Below are 20,381 nucleotides of genomic sequence, written 5' to 3'. Positions count from 1 at the left end.
CTTTCTATTCGATGTTAAGGTTAAGGGACATGAAAGTAATTCATTTGTAAACAATCCTGGAAGAATGCTTGTTTAAAACCAATGTTTCTTATGAAAGAGAGCATTTCTTTTTTTAAAGTGAATGATGACAACATTTGCATGATGTACAGGTATTTATGGCTAACATCTGTAAGAACATTTTCAAGATGTACAGGTATTTATGGCTAACATCTGTAAGAACATTTGCATGATGTACAGGTATTTATGGCTAACATCTGTAAGAACATTTTCAAGATGTACAGGTATTTATGGCTAAATCTGTAAGAACATTTTCAAGATGTACAGGTATTTATGGCTAACATCTGTAAGAACATCTGCATGATGTTCAGGTATTTACGGTTAACAACATCTGTGAGAACAAATATAATGGTGCAAGATATAATGAATGCAATAAAAGTTAGAAAGTTAGAACCAGGAGCAGCTAATGCAGTACTGGCAGTCAAAGCCAAGATGATGAAATAAAGTATATTTGTCTCCATTACAATACTATTCATACTGATCATATGGCCATTTTGGTTTTTCTGTTATACTTGTTTTTTTAAGCGGAGTGGCCTTGGGGTTTTCAATAAAAGTCAGAATCATAGGAAGCAGTATGGCTTATGGTTTAGAATCAAACATGAGGACGATATGAAGAAAGTGGCCTTGGTTTTGGGGTTTAGGTACTTTAAATTCTACTTTTTACAACAAAGTTTTGACAGTAAATTGACAATTTTGAATCAAATGGGTAAAACAGAAATTTGTCTAAAAGTTTTTGAAGCAGTATCGTATCCACTTTTAATATGGGTCATAGAAACTATTTCCATTCCACCTTCTCTCCAGTTTAAACTTGCATACTAAATTGAAGCTTTCTAATGCTTCAAAAGTTTTCAGTCTCTTAAGTGATAACATTTTTAATCTCATTAATATTTAGAACTGTAGAGTTAATACATTAATATTTTGAACTGTAGAGTTAATATGTTAGTATTTAGAAACGTAGAGTTAATACATTAATATTTTGAACTGTTGAGTTAATATGTTAGTATTTTGAACTGTAGAGTTAATATGTTAGTATTTTGAACCGTAGAGTTAATATGTCAGTATTTAGAACTGTGGAGTTAATACATTAATATTTTGAACTGTACAGTTAATACATTAATATTTTGAACTGTAGAATTAATATGTTAGTATTTAGAACTGTAAAGTTAAAACATTAATATTTTGAACTGTAGAGTTAACACATTAATATTTTAAACTGTAGAGTTAATACATTAATATTGTGAAATGTAGAGTAAAAATATGTTAATATTTTAATACATTAATATTTTGAACTGTTGAGTTAATATGTTAGTATTTAGAACTGTAGAGTTAACACATTAATATTTTAAACTGTAGAGTTAATACATTAATATTGTGAAATGTAGAGTAAAAATATGTTAATATTTTAATACATTAATATTTTGAACTGTTGAGTTAATATGTTAGTATTTAGAACTGTAGAGTTAATACATTAATATTTTGAACTGTAGAGTTAATACATTAATATTTTGAACTGTAGAGTTAATATGTTAGTATTTTGAACTGTAGAGTTAATATGTCAGTATTTAGAACTGTGGAGTTAATACATTAATATTTTGAACTGTTGAGTTAATATGTTAGTATTTAGAACTGTGGAGTTAATACATTAATATTTTGAACTGTTGAGTTAATATGTTAGTATTTAGAACTGTGGAGTTAATACATTAATATTTTGAACTGTTGAGTTAATATGTTAGTATTTAGAACTGTAGAGTTAATACATTAATATTTTGAACTGTAGAGTTAATACATTAATATTTTGAACTGTAGAGTTAATATGTTAGTATTTTGAACTGTAGAGTTAATATGTCAGTATTTAGAACTGTGGAGTTAATACATTAATATTTTGAACTGTTGAGTTAATATGTTAGTATTTTGAACTGTAGAGTTAATATGTTAGTATTTTGAACTGTAGAGTTAATATGTCAGTATTTAGAACTGTGGAGTTAATACATTAATATTTTGAACTGTACAGTTAATACATTAATATTTTGAACTGTAGAATTAATACATTAATATTGTGAAATGTAGAGTAAAAATATGTTAATATTTTAATACATTAATATTTTGAACTGTTGAGTTAATATGTTAGTATTTAGAACTGTAGAGTTAACACATTAATATTTTAAACTGTAGAGTTAATACATTAATATTGTGAAATGTAGAGTAAAAATATGTTAATATTTTAATACATTAATATTTTGAACTGTTGAGTTAATATGTTAGTATTTTGAACTGTAGAGTTAATACATTAATATTTTGAACTGTAGAGTTAATACATTAATATTTTGAACTGTAGAGTTAATATGTTAGTATTTTGAACTGTAGAGTTAATATGTCAGTATTTAGAACTGTGGAGTTAATACATTAATATTTTGAACTGTAAAGTTAATACATTAATATTTTGAACTGTAGAGTTAATACATTAATATTTAGAACTGTGGAGTTAATACATTAATATTTTGAACTGTAGAGTTAATATGTTAGTATTTTGAACTGTAGAGTTAATACATTAATATTTTGAACTGTAGAGTTAATACATTAATATTTTGAACTGTAGAGTTAATATGTTAGTATTTTGAACTGTAGAGTTAATATGTCAGTATTTAGAACTGTGGAGTTAATACATTAATATTTTGAACTGTAAAGTTAATACATTAATATTTTGAACTGTAGAGTTAATACATTAATATTTTGAACTGTAGAGTAAAAATATGTTAATATTTTGAACTGTAGAGTTAATACATTAATATTTTGAACTGTAGAGTTAATACATTAATATTTTGAACTGTAGAGTAAAAATATGTTAATATTTTGAACTGTAGAGTTAATACATTAATATTTAGAACTGTAGAGTTAATACATTAATATTTTGAACTGTAGAGTTAACACATTAATATTTTAAACTGTAGAGTTAATACATTAATATCACTGGTCAACAGTGAAATCATTACTGACTTGAAAAGGCCCTAATCTGTAGTATTTTGGTGTGCCGAACACGAATATAACCGTGAAAAATTTGTATTGGCTCTCGTTTTGAAGATATTCATATACCTCATTTTCTATGTTTCACTGTGTAAATTTCTCCAGTAGGACTGCAGCAACATCCGGAATAATGATGTAACATTGCATAATACCATCATGCTCACATCATCCACAGTTGATTGCATCATTTTCTGATGCAATGCAATACTAATGCCATGCGGCTGCTGAAGTAAGCTGACGTCAGCAGTGTACTATACATGTGTAGGCCTATTATACTAATGCCAGGCGGCTGCTGAAGCTGACGTAAGCAGTGTACTATATAAAGCCCAATCAGATAGGTTCAGCATTTAAAATATTTTAGACGTTGTGCGAGACAGTTCAAGCTACTGTTACATAAAACTTATTATTTTATCCATTTACGTACAATAAAGAACAGTAATGCCTCGAAAGTGTGTTAATACCGCGGACAATTTTTGCTATATTTGTGGGGAAGTGACATTTGCCAACCAGAAGAAAAGTATCAATTCTCAAGTGAAGAAGGCATATCATCTTTACTTCGGATGCAAGGTTGGTGACCAAGACAAGCCTTGGGCTCCGCATATATGCTGTGCTACATGTACAACACAGCTTTCACAGTGGTTGAATTGCAAAAGGTCATCAATGCCGTTTGCAGTCCCAATGGTGTGGAGAGAGCCAAGTAACCACCTAAATGACTGTTACTTCTGCTTGGTTCCTCCTCTTTCCGGCGGAATAACGAAGCGAAAGAAGTCGAGAATAGTCTACCCAAACATTCCGTCTGCATTGAGACCAGTTCCACATGGTGAGGGACTTCCTATTCCAGAACCTCCAGCAGAATATTCTCTTGATTCATCTGACGAAGACAAAGGTGAGTCGACCTGTTCTTCTCCTGGTCCATCAGCATGCAGTGATCCAGATTTTCACTGTGGTGCATCATCAACCCCACACAGAATAACACAGGAAGAACTAAATGACCTGATTCGTGATTTGGACTTATCAAAGAACAAGGCAGAATTGCTAGGATCAAGACTCCAACAATGGAATCTTCTAGAAGAAGATGTCACAATTACTGCATATCGAAAGCGCCACCAGCAATTGGAGCCTTTCTTCAGAAAGGAAAGTAATCTGATATTCTGTTCCGATATTGAGGGCCTCATGAATGCTTTAAAAATCACTCATGACCCACAAGAATGGAGACTATTTGTGGACTCTTCGAAACTGAGTCTCAAGGCTGTGCTTTTGCACAATGGAAACATTCTTCCATCTATTCCAGTAGCGTATGCTGTCCACATGAAAGAGACATACGATAACTTAAGGCAGCTACTGAATTCCATTGAGTATAACAAGTACAGCTGGCACCTCTGTGGTGATTTGAAGGTAGTTGCCCTTTTAATGGGACTGCAGCAAGGATATACAAAATACATGTGTTTCTTATGCGAGTGGGACAGCCGAGCAAGGGAAATGCACTACATGAGGAAGGAATGGACTCACAGGCAGAATGTAGCCATTGGAGAGAAGAATATCCAACACCCAGCTCTGGTTGAGGCTCAGAAAATCTTGCTACCACCCCTTCACATCAAACTAGGTTTGATGAAGAACTTCGTGAAAGCCATTGGCCGGACTTTGCCAGCATTCCGATACCTGCATGAAAAATTCCCTCGACTCAGCGAAGCAAAGATTAAAGAGGGAGTTTTTGTGGGTCCTCAGATTCGAGAGCTTTTCAAAGATGACCGGTTCAACAACTTGCTGGAAGGTGACGCGAAACAAGCATGGAATGCTTTTCGCCTAGTTTCTACAAACTTCCTCGGAAATGTTAGGGCAGAAAACTATAAGGAACTAGTAGAAGACATGTTGATGAAGTATAAGAAACTTGGCTGCAATATGTCTCTAAAGATTCACTTCCTTCATTCCCATTTGGATTTCTTTCCTAGCAACTGTGGTATTGTTAGTGATGAACACGGCGAACGTTTTCATCAAGATATCGCAACAATGGAACAAAGATACCAGGGAAAATGGTCCACTACAATGCTGGCTGACTACTGCTGGACACTCCTCCGAGATGCTCCCGAACAGCTGTACAAGAGACAGGCGAAGAAATCTAAGATGTAGTCAATGACTTGATTTTTTATAGGTAGGCTATTACAGTTGACCTTTTACTATTGGAATGCATTTCGTTATGTAAACATTAATTTCTTGCAGATTACAAAAAAACTAGAGCCAATTTTGCAATTTGACTGTCATATTCGTGTTCAGCACATAAAAATTGATAAGAATTGACTAATTTTATTTCAGTAACATGACTTTTGTAAAAATTTGTTGTCCAGTGTATTGTGAAATGTAGAGTAAAAATATGTTAATATTTTAATACATTAATATTTTGAACTGTTGAGTTAATATGTTAGTATTTAGAACTGTAGAGTTAATACATTAATATTTTGAACTGTAGAGTTAATACATTAATATTTTGAACTGTAGAGTTAATATGTTAGTATTTTGAACTGTAGAGTTAATATGTCAGTATTTAGAACTGTGGAGTTAATACATTAATATTTTGAACTGTAAAGTTAATACATTAATATTTTGAACTGTAGAGTTAATACATTAATATTTTGAACTGTAGAGTTAATACATTAATATTTTGAACTGTAGAGTTAACACATTAATATTTTAAACTGTAGAGTTAATACATTAATATTGTGAAATGTAGAGTAAAAATATGTTAATATTTTAATACATTAATATTTTGAACTGTTGAGTTAATATGTTAGTATTTAGAACTGTAGAGTTAACACATTAATATTTTAAACTGTAGAGTTAATATGTTAGTATTTAGAACTGTAGAGTTAATACATTAATATTTTGAACTGTAGAGTTAATACATTAATATTTTGAACTGTAGAGTTAATATGTTAGTATTTTGAACTGTAGAGTTAATATGTCAGTATTTAGAACTGTGGAGTTAATACATTAATATTTTGAACTGTAGAGTTAATACATTAATATTTTGAACTGTAGAGTTAATACATTAATATTTTGAACTGTAGAGTTAATACATTAATATTTTGAAATGTAGAGTAAAAATATGTTAATATTTTAATACATTAATATTTTGAACTGTAGAGTAAAAATATGTTAATATTTTGAACTGTAGAGTTAATACATTAATATTTTGAACTGTAGAGTTAATACATTAATATTTTGAACTGTAGAGTTAATACATTAATACTTTGAACTGTAGAGTTAATACGTTAATACTTTGAACTGTAGAGTTACTAATACTATCAATTGGTTGTGTTCATATTCATATTTTAGAGATTTTACTCTACACATTAGTACACTGCATTGACTTCCATATCTTGCTTTACAGATGATACTGCAACTCTTTACCAAATATTTTTCAACATATTTGCAATAACAGGACTGGAATTAGCAGTAAACCTAGTACTGCTACAAAGACAATGGCCTGTGCTTATTACTTTTTAAATCCAACAAAACAGTGTTACAAAGACAATGTCCTGTGCTTATTACTTTTTAAATCCAACAAAACAGTGCTACAAAGACAATGGTCTGTGCTTACTACTTTTTAAATCTAACAATACAGTGTTACAATGACAATGTCATGTGCTTATTACTTTTTAAATCCAACAAAACAGTGTTACAAAGACAATGTCCTGTGCTTATTACTTTTTAAATCCAACAAAACAGTGTTACAAAGACAATGTCCTGTGCTTATTACTTTCTGAATCCAACAAAACAGTGCTACAAAGACAATGGCCTGTGCTTATTACTTTTTAAATCCAACAAAACAGTGTTACAAAGACAATGTCCTGTGCTTATTACTTTTTAAATCCAACAAAACAGTGTTACAAAGACAATGGCCTGTGCTTATTACTTTCTGAATCCAACAAAACAGCGTTATGAAGATAATGTCCTGTGCTTATTACTTTTTAAATCCAACAAAACAGTGTTACAAAGACAATGTCCTGTGCTTATTACTTTCTGAATCCAACAAAACAGTGCTACAAAGACAATGGCCTGTGCTTATTACTTTCTGAATCCAACAAAACAGTGTTACAAAGACAATGTCCTGTGCTTATTACTTTCTGAATCCAACAAAACAGTGCTACAAAGACAATGGCCTGTGCTTATTACTTTTTAAATCCAACAAAACAGTGTTACAAAGACAATGTCCTGTGCTTATTACTTTCTGAATCCAACAAAACAGTGCTACAAAGACAATGGCCTGTGCTTATTACTTTTTAAATCCAACAAAACAGTATTACAAAGACAATGTCCTGTGCTTATTACTTTTTAAATCCAACAAAAAAGTGTTACAAAGACAATGGCCTGTGCTTATTACTTTTTAAATCCAACAAAACAGTGCTACAAAGACAATGGCCTGTGCTTATTACTTTTTAAATCCAACAAAACAGTGTTACAAAGACAATGGCCTGTGCTTATTACTTTTTAAATCCAACAAAACAGTGTTACAAAGACAATGTCCTGTGCTTATTACTTTTTAAATCCAACAAAACAGTGCTACAAAGACAATGGCCTGTGCTTATTACTTTTTAAATCCAACAAAACAGTGTTACAAAGACAATGTCCTGTGCTTATTACTTTTTAAATCCAACAAAACAGTGTTACAAAGACAATGGCCTGTGCTTATTACTTTCTGAATCCAACAAAACAGCGTTATGAAGACAATGTCCTGTGCTTATTTAAATCCATCTTCCATTATTTAGATCAAACATATTGCATATGTTGCCTTGGTGCAATTCAAACCGTATTGATTACCTTCTCAAACAAAGTTGGCCGATGCATATAATATGAAATTGGATGTATTTGTGGAAATATACAGTTTCCATTTACTGTTTCCTCCAGACTCACCTGTAATTCCTTGTTGATTTCTGTATCTAATGTGTTTATCTGCTCTTAATAGTCTGCATTCTACAAAATCTTTGCATAATTTTTTTTTTCACCTCTTACACCATTACATGGCAGTCAGTTTTTATATGTTGCATGGATAACATTTTACAGCCGGCAGCATCTGCACCACATACTGTTTGTGCAAAACATGGACATCATCCATAAGAAAAATATTGACTGTAGCATTTTTTCTGTAGATTATATTTGAAATTGAATAAACTTGTGATTGCTTTCTTAGTGAATTAAAAGTAAATACGTCTGTATGGTGCATGTTTTCTCAAAAGCAACAAACACTGCAAAGTTGATGATGTAATTGCTTTAACTCCTTCCTTCAATGAAATTGCAAAGACTTTTATATTCCATCATGACTTTCATTGTTCAGATTGTCTAAATCTTGAAGTCAGTTAAATTGCATTTTGTTTTTCAGCATTTGATATAAAGTTTGAATTAATATCATATTTTTAATTATATATTTGTCTACATTGTAGTCATCTATCATTGTTTCATGTGTACCATTTTGCCATTTACTCGTGTTACTTTTGAATGTACTCTCTTTTCTCCCTTCTGGATTCATGATAGCATTTCCTTGTGTTAGTTTTTAATGTACTCTCTTTTTCCCCTCTGGATTCATGACAGCATTTTCCCCCTCTGGATTCATTATAACATTTACTTGTGATATTTTTAATGTACTCTTTTTTTCCAACTCTTGATCATTATAACATTTACTTGTGTTAGATTTTAATGTCATCTCTTTTCCCCCATTTGGATTCATGATTACATTTACTTGTGTTATTTTTTATGTACTCTCTTTACCCCTCTGGATTCATGATAGCATTTACTTGTGTTATTTTTTAATGTACTCTCTTTGTTCCCCCTCTGGATTCATTATAGCATTTACTTGTGTTAGCTTTTAATTTACTCTCTTTCCCCCCTCTGGATTCATGATAGCATTTACTCGTGTTAGATTTTAATGTACACTCTTTAGCTCTCTGGATTCATGATAGCATTTACTTGTGTTAGTTTTTAATGTACTCTCATTTTCCCTATCTGGATTCATAATAGCATTTACTTGTGTTAGTTTTTAATGTAATCTCTTTTCTTCCCCTCTGGATTCATGATAGCATTTTCCTCCTTTGGATTCATAATAACATTTACTTGTGTTCTTTGTTCTTTTTAATGTACACTTTTCCCCCCTCTGGATTCATGACAGTGTTTATGTGTGTTATTTTTAATGTACTCTCTTTTCCCCCTCTGTATTCATGATAGCATTTACTTGTGTTATTTTTTAATATACTCTCTTTCCCCCCTTCTGGATTCATGATAGCATTTCCTTGTTAGTTTTCAATGTAATCTCTTTTTTTTCCCTCTGGATATATGATAGCATTTACTTGTGTTATTTTTTTAAAATGTGCTCTCTTTCCCCCCTTCTGGATTCATGATAGCCTTTACTTGTGTTATTTTTTAACATATTCTCTTTTTATCCCCTCTGGATTCATGATGGCATTTACTTGTGCTAGTTTTTAATGTACTCTCTCCCCACCCACCCCTGGATTCATGATGGCATTTACTTGTGCTAGTTTTTAATGTACTCTCTTTCCCCTCTCTGGATTCATGATAGCATAATGCCATAAATGTTTGAACTCTTTCATTATCTAATGTACTGCTTTTCTAAGTCTATTACATTGTAGAAAATCATACAAAAACAATGTTTTTATCAGTACTTCTATCTATGTAATCTTCCTCATCCATCTGCAAGGAAATGTGTCATTTATTTAATGGGATAAATGTTTCATCTGCTTCCCAACTATTGAGTGATTCATCATTTCCTTTCAATTTCACAAACACTGAATTTTTATGGTTGACCCTTTTGGTTTTCAAATCCTTTTCCAGTTTATGCATGTCCCCTTTCATTGTCATAGAGGGATAACTCTTGTTCATAAAAGATAATCTCCATGTAATCTGCCTTCAAGTCTTCCAGTTTTCAAATGTCTGTATCACATAAATCGCTTGCTGACTTTAAACATTTCCTCAATAAGATTAGCAAGGGTAGCCTTTTCCAAAAATTGTCATGTATTTTGAAATCATAACTACATTTCCAATTTTAAATTTTGCCATTGGATTGTATCAATTTTCAGGTAATTTAATATATATTTCTAATATGTTTTCTCATTGTTTGCTTCAACTCATTGATCTGTCATGAGTGTTTTTGCATTCCTCAGTCGTTTTTCATAAAGCATAAACCCTAAATCTAGTTTTATCTGAAGTGAAATACTTACACATTATAGTACTAATATTATCTTAAACCCTTCTGCTACCTATGAAATTTTGTCTAAGTTAGAAAGTATTATTCAATATTTGTGTTTTTCCAGCTAATCCATAACTCTCCTGTTGCAAAAACTTTATTCCTCATCAAATTGTATATACTCATATTTTATCTCTTTCAAGATTTATTTCTAGTTATCTTGTATGTTATCTTCATTTTTGTTCTCACCTTGACAGGTCGGGTTTTTTCAGCAATTTGTGTCATTTCTTATACTTTTCAAATGATGATTTCAGATTCGTGTCAAAATGTGTCATCCCTTTCATTTACTGAATGACCATTATTTGTTTTAAATCTAATTTTGTCCTTCATGCGGAATACAAATTTGTGCACTTTCCTACATGAAATACATCTTCATACAATGCACTTTAACCAGTTTGCAATCAGGGTTGATTCTGTTTTTCCATGTTGTCATCATCCAATGCATTCTGCAAAATTTTATCTTTTCTAAAACATATTGAGCATAATTTGCTTTACTTCTATTTCTGAAATATTCAAATTATTTTTTCTCTAGAATGATTTTCTTCAACATTTTTTCTGCAAGTAGACATTACCTCTTTTTAGTTGTTATTTGTCTAAAGTTAAATTCACTAAATATTTAAATGTTCTTTCTGAAAACTATGCAATTCTGTAAGTTTTTTAAAACAATGTAAAATTATCATTTTGTGCTTTCATGATGCGTCAGTGTGTTTAAGTTTTGTTTACCTAGTGTTGTCCCTACACAAATGTACCACTGTAGTGATACCATTGCATCCCTACACCAATGTACCATTGCAGGGATACCACTGCATCCCTACACCAATGTACCATTGCAGGGATACCATTGCATCCCTACATCAATATACCATTGTAGTGATACCACTGCATCCCTACACCAATGTACCATTGTAGGGATACCATTGCATCCCTACACCAATGTACCATTGTAGTGATACCATTGCATCCCTACACCAATGTACCATTGCATCCCTACATCAATGTACCATTGTAGTGATACCATTGCATCCCTACACCAATGTACCATTGTAGTGATACCATTGCATCCCTACACCAATGTACCATTGCAGGGATACCATTGCATCCCTACATCAATGTACCATTGTAGTGATACCATTGCATCCCTACACCAATGTACCACTGCAGGGATACCATTGCATCCCTACACCAATGTACCATTGCAGGGATACTATTGCATCCCTACATCAATGTACCACTGTAGGGATACCATTGCATCCCTACATCAATGTATCATTGTAGGGATACAGTTGCATCTCTACACAGGGGCTCCGAGTGGCCGAGTGGTCTAAAGCATTCTCCATCACAGATCACTGCCATCTCACCTCTGTCTGTGTGTGTTTGAGTCTCGGGCTCGGTCAATGTGGATATGTGAGAAAGTTTGCCGGTAGCTTCTCATGGGTCTGTGGTTCTTTCCACGGTTTTCCCGGGTTCTTCCTCCACCATTAATACTGGCCTCCATGTATAGCCTATCTCGTGCTGAAAAATGGCATTAAACCCTATAACAACATAACAACAACAGTATCTCTACACAAATGTACCATTGTATGGATACCATTGCATCCCTACACAAATGTACCGTTGTTGGGATACAAATGTACTGCGTCCCTACACCACTGTACCATTGTATGGATATGGTTGCATCCATACACCATTATACCATTATATGGATACCATTGCATCCATACACCATAGTACAATTATAAGAATACCGTTACATCCCATCACCAATGTATCATTGTATGGCTACACTGCATCCCTACACTATTGTACCACTGCAGGGATGCCACTGTGTATATTCACCATTGTATCATTGTAGGGAGGCCATTGTGTCTATACATCATTGTATCATTGTAGGGAGACCATTGTGTCTATACACCATTGTATCATTGTAGGGAGACCATTGTGTCTATACATCATTGTACCATTGTAGGGATGCCATTGCGTCCATACACCATTGTACCGTTGTAGGGATGCCATTGTGTCTATACACCATTGTATCATTGTAGGGAGGCCATTGTGTCCATACACCATTGTACCATAGTAGGGAGGCCATTGTGTCTATACACCATTGTACCATAGTAGGGATGCCATTGCGTCCATACACCATTGTACCGTTGTAGGGATGCCATTGTGTCTATACACCATTGTATCATTGTAGGGAGGCCATTGTGTCCATACACCATTGTACCATAGTAGGGATGCCATTGCGTCCATACACCATTGTACCGTTGTAGGGAGGCCATTGTGTCTATACATCATTGTATCATTGTAGGGAGACCATTGTGTCTATACACCATTGTATCATTGTAGGGAGACCATTGTGTCTATACATCATTGTACCATTGTAGGGATGCCATTGCGTCCATACACCATTGTACCGTTGTAGGGATGCCATTGTGTCTATACACCATTGTATCATTGTAGGGAGGCCATTGTGTCTATACACCATTGTATCATTGTAGGGAGACCATTGTGTCTATACATCATTGTACCATTGTAGGGATGCCATTGTGTCTATACACCATTGTATCATTGTAGGGATGCCATTGTGTCTATACACCATTGTATCATTGTAGGGAGGCCATTGTGTCCATACACCATTGTATCATTGTAGGGAGGCCATTGTGTCTATACACCATTGTATCATTGTAGGGAGGCCATTATGTCCATACACCATTGTACCATAGTAGGGATGCCATTGTGTCTATACACCATTGTATCATTGTAGGGAGGCCATTGTGTCTATACACCATTGTATCATTGTAGGGAGGCCATTGTGTCTATACACCATTGTATCATTGTAGGGAGGCCATTGTGTCCATACACCATTGTACCATAGTAGGGATGCCATTGTGTCCATACTTTATTAAGCCATTGTAGAGATACACAAGTTAGCTGATGCCAAGAATTATATCCCATCACTGAGCTAGAAAGCTTTTTTTAAATTTTTAATTTCTATTTTTATTTTGGTGGTCTCATATCCTACACATGCTGGGCATAAAAATTAAGTAATCAATAGAGTTAATTAATTCATTACTGCAGTAGAAACAGCATATATTAGTGAAAGCAGCTTATTACAGGCCAGATTAATGCGATTCATAATCCAAATTGTCTGAGCTGTTGCTTTTCTTAATTTATATTCTAATCTTGGTCAAAATATGTTCCAAAATACAGCTTTAAATCCTCATTGGTGTTTTAAATGTCATAAATAATGAAACTAATTCTAAATCTTATTGATATGTCTAATATTTGAAGAAGAATTGAAATGTATACATTGACACAGTAAAGACATTATTCATAATCAAAATAACAGAGATAATGATGAATTTTCTGCTGACAAATTAACATGAATTAAATTGAATATGCTTACATGGCTTTCATAATCAACCCCATCATGTTGATATACGCAAATTAAATTGAATATACGTAGATGGCTTTCATAACCAACCCCATCATGTTGATATATGCAAACTAAATTTAATATGCATAGATGGCTTTCATAATCAACCCCATCATGTTGATATATGCAAATTAAATTGAATATGCATAGATGGCTTTCATAATCAACCCCATCATGTTGATATATGTAAATTAAATTGAATATGCATAGATGGCTTTCATAATCAACCCCATCATGTTGATATATGCAAATTAAATTGAATAAGCATAGATGGCTTTCATAACCAACCCCATCATGTTGATATATGCAAATTAAATTGAATATGCTTAGATGGCTTTGATAATCAACCCCATCATGCTGATATATACAAATTAAATTGAATAGGCATAGATGGCTTTCATAATCAACCCCATCATGTTGATATATGCAAATTAAATAAAATATGTGTAGATGGCTTTCATAATCAACCCCATCATGTTGATATATGCAAATTAAATTGAATACACATAGATGGCTTTCATAACCAACCCCATCATGTTGATATATGCAAATTAAACTGAATAGGCATAGACAGCTTTCATAATCAACACCATTGTGTTGATATATGCAAATTAAATAAAATATGTGTAGATGGCTTTCATAATCAACCCCATCATGTTGATATATGCAAATTAAATAAAATATGTATAGATGGCTTTCATAATCAACCCCATCATGTTGATATATGCAAATTAAATAGATTATGCGAAGATGGCTTTCATAATCAACCCCATCATGCTGATATATGTAAATTAAATTAAATATGCATAGATGGCTTTCATAATCAACCCCATCATGTTGATATATGCAAATTAAATTGAATACATGAAGAGGGCTTTCATAATCAACCCCATCATGTTGATACATAAATAAAATAAATTTTGGTGGATTCTTTTTGAGATAATGCATCCAGTGTGGCAAAATGGAATTATTGCTGGACAATGTAATACACATGATGGACACAGATCAAAACAGTCATTAGAATTATCTATAAGTGCATGGAACACATTTTAAATTTATTTACCTGGCTGCTGCTCCCCAACATAAATAGCTAAACCTTCAAGTGTACCAAATAATCCATGGTCAAAAAGCTGCCCTACATCTGAAGTGTTGGTAAGACTTATCCTTGTAATATGTCTGGAATTTTGAAGAAATAACATTTAAAAGTTACTTCTGCGTGGTAATTGTTGAAAAATTTACAGACTATTATATATAACATTCTAACACAAACTAACTATAACTGAGAAAATCATAATATTGAGACACTAGGAGGAAACTGACACATTTGTTGTTATCATCTTTCAGAAATGCATAGATCTTATCCTGTAGGTAGTAGCCAAAGGGAGACTAGTCTGTAAAGACACTAAGAGAGGAAAAAAATAAATGATGTAACTGATGTAGTATTCAACATGGACCTCACATCTTACAGAACAATAGTAATTCAGAGTATTGAGCATGGATCTCACATCTTACAGAACAATAGTAATTCAGAGTATTGAGCATGGACCTCACATCTTATGGAATAGTAATTCAGAGTAATGAACATGGACCTCACATCTTACAGAACAATAGTAATTCTGAGTATTGCACATGGACTTCACATCTTACAGAACAATAGTAATTCAGAGTATTGAGCATGGACTTCACATCTTACAGAACAATAGTAATTCAGAGTATTGAGCATAGATCTCACACATTACAGAACAATAGTAATTCAGAGAACTGAACATGGACCTCACATCTTACAGAATAATAGTAATTCAGAGTACTGAGCATGGACCTCACACATTACAGAACAATAGTAATTTAGAGTATTGAACATGGATCTCACACATTACAGAATAATAATAATTCAGAGTATTGAGCATGGATTTCACACATTACAGAACAATAGTAATTCAGAGTATTGAACATGGACCTCACACATTACAGAACAATAGTAATTCAGAGTACTGAACATGGACCTCACATCTTAAAGAACAACAGTGATGATCATAGCCTGGATGAAATAAAGACAATTGTGAAAGTCTGCTTTACACTCTGCATTCTAAAAGTTCAAGCAACATAATAGTTTCTGGGATACCTTCTCATGTCGATGCACAAGTAAAACCCAGAAATGAAATACTTATTGAACTATGTGAACATTTTAATTTGCACTATATAGACCAGTATTGTTCATTCTTTAATGGAAACACAGGAAATAAAGTCAACCTAAAACTATATTCTAAGGTCTAAATTCACCTGAGCACAAAAGGAACTGCTTTATTACTTTGAAATATAAACTGCTATACCCCTATATTCAGGAAAACATCCACTAATTGTCATTTTTGTGGTGAAACAGGCCATGTAACAGAAACCTAACTGATAATGGCTTCAAACACTTGACCAAGGTAGAATAATAGGATCTATATTTGTAGATTTCAGGAAAGCTTTTGACAAAGTAGATCAAGAAATCCTTATGAAGAAACTGAAGATTTACCAATGTGATGAAAGCAAAATCATATGGTTTACTTCATACTTAAGTGAGAGAATGCAACATGTTTATATAAATAATGTTAAGTCTGAATCTGGAACAATTAGATATGGAGTATCACAAGGCTCAATTCTAGGTCCATTACTATTTATATTATTTAGTAATGACCTTCCACTTTTACTGGGAAACTCAATTTCATCGACAGATCTCAATGCAGATGACACAACATTGTCAGATATCAAAAACACAAAGAATGAACTGGAAATTTCTTTACAGGATGCCCTAAACAAACTGGACAACTGGCGCAAATGCAATGGCATGGTGGTAAATACTGGCAAAAACTAAAATAAAAGTTATTTCAACATGGTTAAAAAGAACAAGTCTTGATAGTGATGAGCTATGTCTGACATGGAAGGATACAAATTTACAAATGGTCTGTCATGATTAGACTACTTGGTGGTTCTGATAGATAATAATCTATCATGGACTGTACATATCAAACATATCAGTAAAAAAAGTTAAATTCAAGTTTATGCCTTCTCAGTAGGATAAGACATTTTCTCCCTGAAAGGCACAGAAAACCATTTTATAACAGTTACAGTTTCCTAGTTGGTTTCATATATAGGCCATCTTCCTCCAAAGCAATTTGTAATGATAACTTTTTGAAACAAATTGAAAATGTTCTTGTAAAGGAGAAAGAAACATATATACTCAGTGATATAAATAAGGAAATTCTCAATACTCAAATAAGAAACAACTGGATGGAACTTTTTTAATCATTTGGCCTAGTCCAGCTGGCAAATGAGCCCACAAGGGTAACAGAAAAATCAAGCACTCTTATTGATCACATTTATACCAACCTACCAGACAATGTGGCTTGTGTTAATGTACCGAATGTTGGTCTTAGTGACCACTATCCTACTTTTTTGACAACAAAGGTTAAATGCAAGAGAAATAAGAAAAATACACACAAAATGATCACTTACAGATTGTTCAAAAATTATAATGAAAACAATTTCTCAATGACCTATTTAAAGTTCAATGGAATTTGATCCAAAATTTGGATGACATAGATGAAGCTCTGAGGTTGTGGACTGACTTATTTATGGATGTAGTCTCTAAGCATGCACCCATGAAAGTACATCAAGTAAAGAATGAAATCCAACCAAATTGGCTTACTACCGAAATCCTAGATGCTATGAAAACATGAGACCAGTTCAAGGCTATGGGAAACCATGCACAATATAAAGTATGGAGAAATAAAATAACAAGTATGAATAAAAATGCTTTAAAAAAAACTTATTATCAATCACTGCTTGAAAACAAAAAGAGCAACATAAACTCCATTTGGAAAGTCTTAAATGAACTCAATGGAGGAACACACAAAGATCAGACAAATAAAATTCACTCACTTCCAGTAAATGACACCATAGTCACTGATGATAGTGACATTGCAAATGTTTTCAATAATTTTTTCACCAACATTACCACAAAATTAAAAGAACCAGTGATAGAAAACAACTTTGATAAAATGAAAAAGTTCTTCAACAGCAAATTCTCTAAGGAGGTATGTTTCTCTACTCCACCAGTATCAAAATACTTTGTTAAAAAATGTCTCAGTGAACTTGATACCAAGAAAGCTACAGGACTTGATTGGTCCACAACTCATTAAATCTTCTGCCTCTGCTATTTTAGATAGCATAACATTCATAATCAATTTAAGTATTGCAACCTCATCTGTCGCCAAAATATGGAAAACTGTAAAAGTAACTCCTGTTCACAAATCTGGTTCCAAGAATGATGCTGATAACTATTGGCCAATCTCAATACCACCAAACTTGTCAAAATTGATTGAAAAACATGTCAATGACTCATTCATGTCGTGTTTAACCAAACAATTGCTGTTACACCTGAATCAATCAGGTTTTAGACAAACATTCACGTGAGACTGCCTAGATCTCCTTAACTGACAAATGGCTTCAAGCACTTGACCAAGGTAGAATAATAGGATCTGTGTTTGTAGATTTCAGGAAAGCTTTTGACATGGTGGATCAAGAAATCCTTTTGAAGAAACTGAAGATTTACCAATGTGATGAAACCACAATCATATGCTTTTACTTCATACTTAAGTGAGAAAACACAACATGTTTATATAAATAATGTTCTGTCTGAATCTGGAACAATTAGATATGGAGTACCACAAGGTTCAATTCTAGGTCCATTACTATTTATTTTATTTATTAATGACCTAAAACTTTTACTAAGGGACTCAATATCATCTACAGATCTCTATGCAGATGACACAACATAGTCAGATATCCAAAACATAAAACATGAACTTGAAATATCTTTACAGAATGCCCTAAACAAAGGACAACTGGTACACATGGTGGTAAATACTGGAAAACTAAAATATTACTTATCTCAACATGGCAAAAATGGACAAATCTTGATAGTGATAAACTATGTCTGACATGGAAGGATAAAAATTTGCAAATGGTCTGTCATGATACACTAGTTGGTGTTCTGGTAGATAATAACCTATCATGGACTGAACATATCAAACATATCAGTAAAAATATGTCAATTCAAGTTTATGGTTACTCAGTAGGATAAGACATTTTCTCCCTGAAAGGCAAAGAAAACAATTTTGTAACAGTTACATACAACCCTATTTAGACTACTGTAATACAGTATGGTGCAATTCAAATGATATAAACATAGCAAAGCTGGCACATCTTCAAAAAAGAGCATTTGGGCTAATATCAATCCAGAAAGAAAGCAAGGAAAATTTAGCTGGAAAGTTAAAAATATTACTTATTAAAGACCGAATCCGTTTGAGAAAAGCCAAATTAATGTACAGGATATCTCATAATAGTACTCCTGAATATTTACTATCACTATTCCATTATAGGCTACCTGGCAATACTCCCCGCCTGCAATCCATATCTACCAAAAAGCATAAAATTTCCAAACCAAATAAGGAATTATTTTTAAAAAGTTTCCAATACTCTGGAGCTTTGCTCTGGAATAGTATTCCAGTTGAGATTAGAAATGCCCACTCTATTTCCTACTTCCAAAAACAACATATCAAGTGGTTTCAGAGATGCAGTTAAAATGAGAATGAAAACAACTGTATTTGTATTAATAAACGCCTCTGGACATCATCAAATATACTATTCATCTATTCTGTCATGTATATTGACAATGTGGCTCCAATATGTAAGGGTAAGTATCCATCTGGTTAAAGGAAAGAAAGTAAATATATTGTATCTATAGATGTACCTGCCACGATGTATAGGTATGTATGGGTGTTTATACTTCTACCTACTATTATGTATAGGTATGTATGGGTGCCTATACACCTACCTGCCACGATGTATAGGTATGTATGGGTGCCTATACATCTACCTGCCATGATGTATAGGTATGTATGGGTGTTTATACTTCTACCTACTATTATGTATAGGTATGTATGGGTGCCTATACACCTACCTGCCACGATGTATAGGCATGTATGGGTGTTTACACTTCTACCTACTACATGTATTATGTATAGGTATGTATGGGTGTCTATACAGCTACCTGCCATGATGTATAGGTATGTATGGGTGTTTATACTTCTACCTACTGCTATGTATAGGTATGAATGGGTGTGTATACATCTACCTGTCACTATGTATAGGTATGTATGGGTGTGTATACATGTGCATTTGAATCTAAATAAGTTCCTTTGTATGATTGCATCAAGGCAGATTAGCTCTTGAGACAATTGTGTTATCCTTTTTAAATAAACTTATTACTTGATAGATAGACAGATAGATAGACAGATAGATAGATAGATAGACAGATAGATAGATAGACAGATAGATAGACAGACAGACAGATAGATAGACAGACAGACTGACGTATTACGGTTTATTCCACGCTGTGTAGTATAAGTATCCCCCTCCGAATACGATGTCCGCCAAATAGCTTCCATAATCTTGATAAAGCACATTTCGGAAGCTACCATTGGTATATATGCTTGATATTCGATCATTCCAGTCTGTCCAGTACAGGATATTGGCTGAAATAAAATAGTTATTGATATACAAAATCTAACA

At 33.0% G+C, this 20,381-nt stretch overlaps 1 protein-coding gene across 3 annotated transcripts in view; it reads right to left on the bottom strand.

Annotated features, from left to right (window-relative positions):
• LOC149785879 (low-density lipoprotein receptor-related protein 2-like) overlaps nt 1–20,381 on the bottom strand; it is a 157,808-nt gene that overhangs the window by 34,109 nt on the left and 103,318 nt on the right. For all 3 annotated transcript variants that reach the window (XM_089979863.1, XM_089979864.1, XM_089979865.1), the window contains 2 exons: nt 20,191–20,344; nt 14,827–14,939 (listed from right to left, as the gene is read on the bottom strand). In XM_089979863.1, the coding sequence (XP_089835989.1) occupies nt 14,827–14,939; nt 20,191–20,344 (267 nt within the window). The remainder of the gene's footprint in view (nt 1–14,826; nt 14,940–20,190; nt 20,345–20,381) is intronic.

This window comes from Sinohyriopsis cumingii, chromosome 13 (assembly GCF_028554795.1).
Source record: "Sinohyriopsis cumingii isolate HCF-2022 chromosome 13, ASM2855479v2, whole genome shotgun sequence".
NCBI classification, from domain to species: domain Eukaryota; kingdom Metazoa; phylum Mollusca; class Bivalvia; order Unionida; family Unionidae; genus Sinohyriopsis; species Sinohyriopsis cumingii.
The sequence above is the reverse complement of the archived record's forward strand: the minus strand, read 5'-3'. Positions and strand labels throughout refer to the sequence as shown.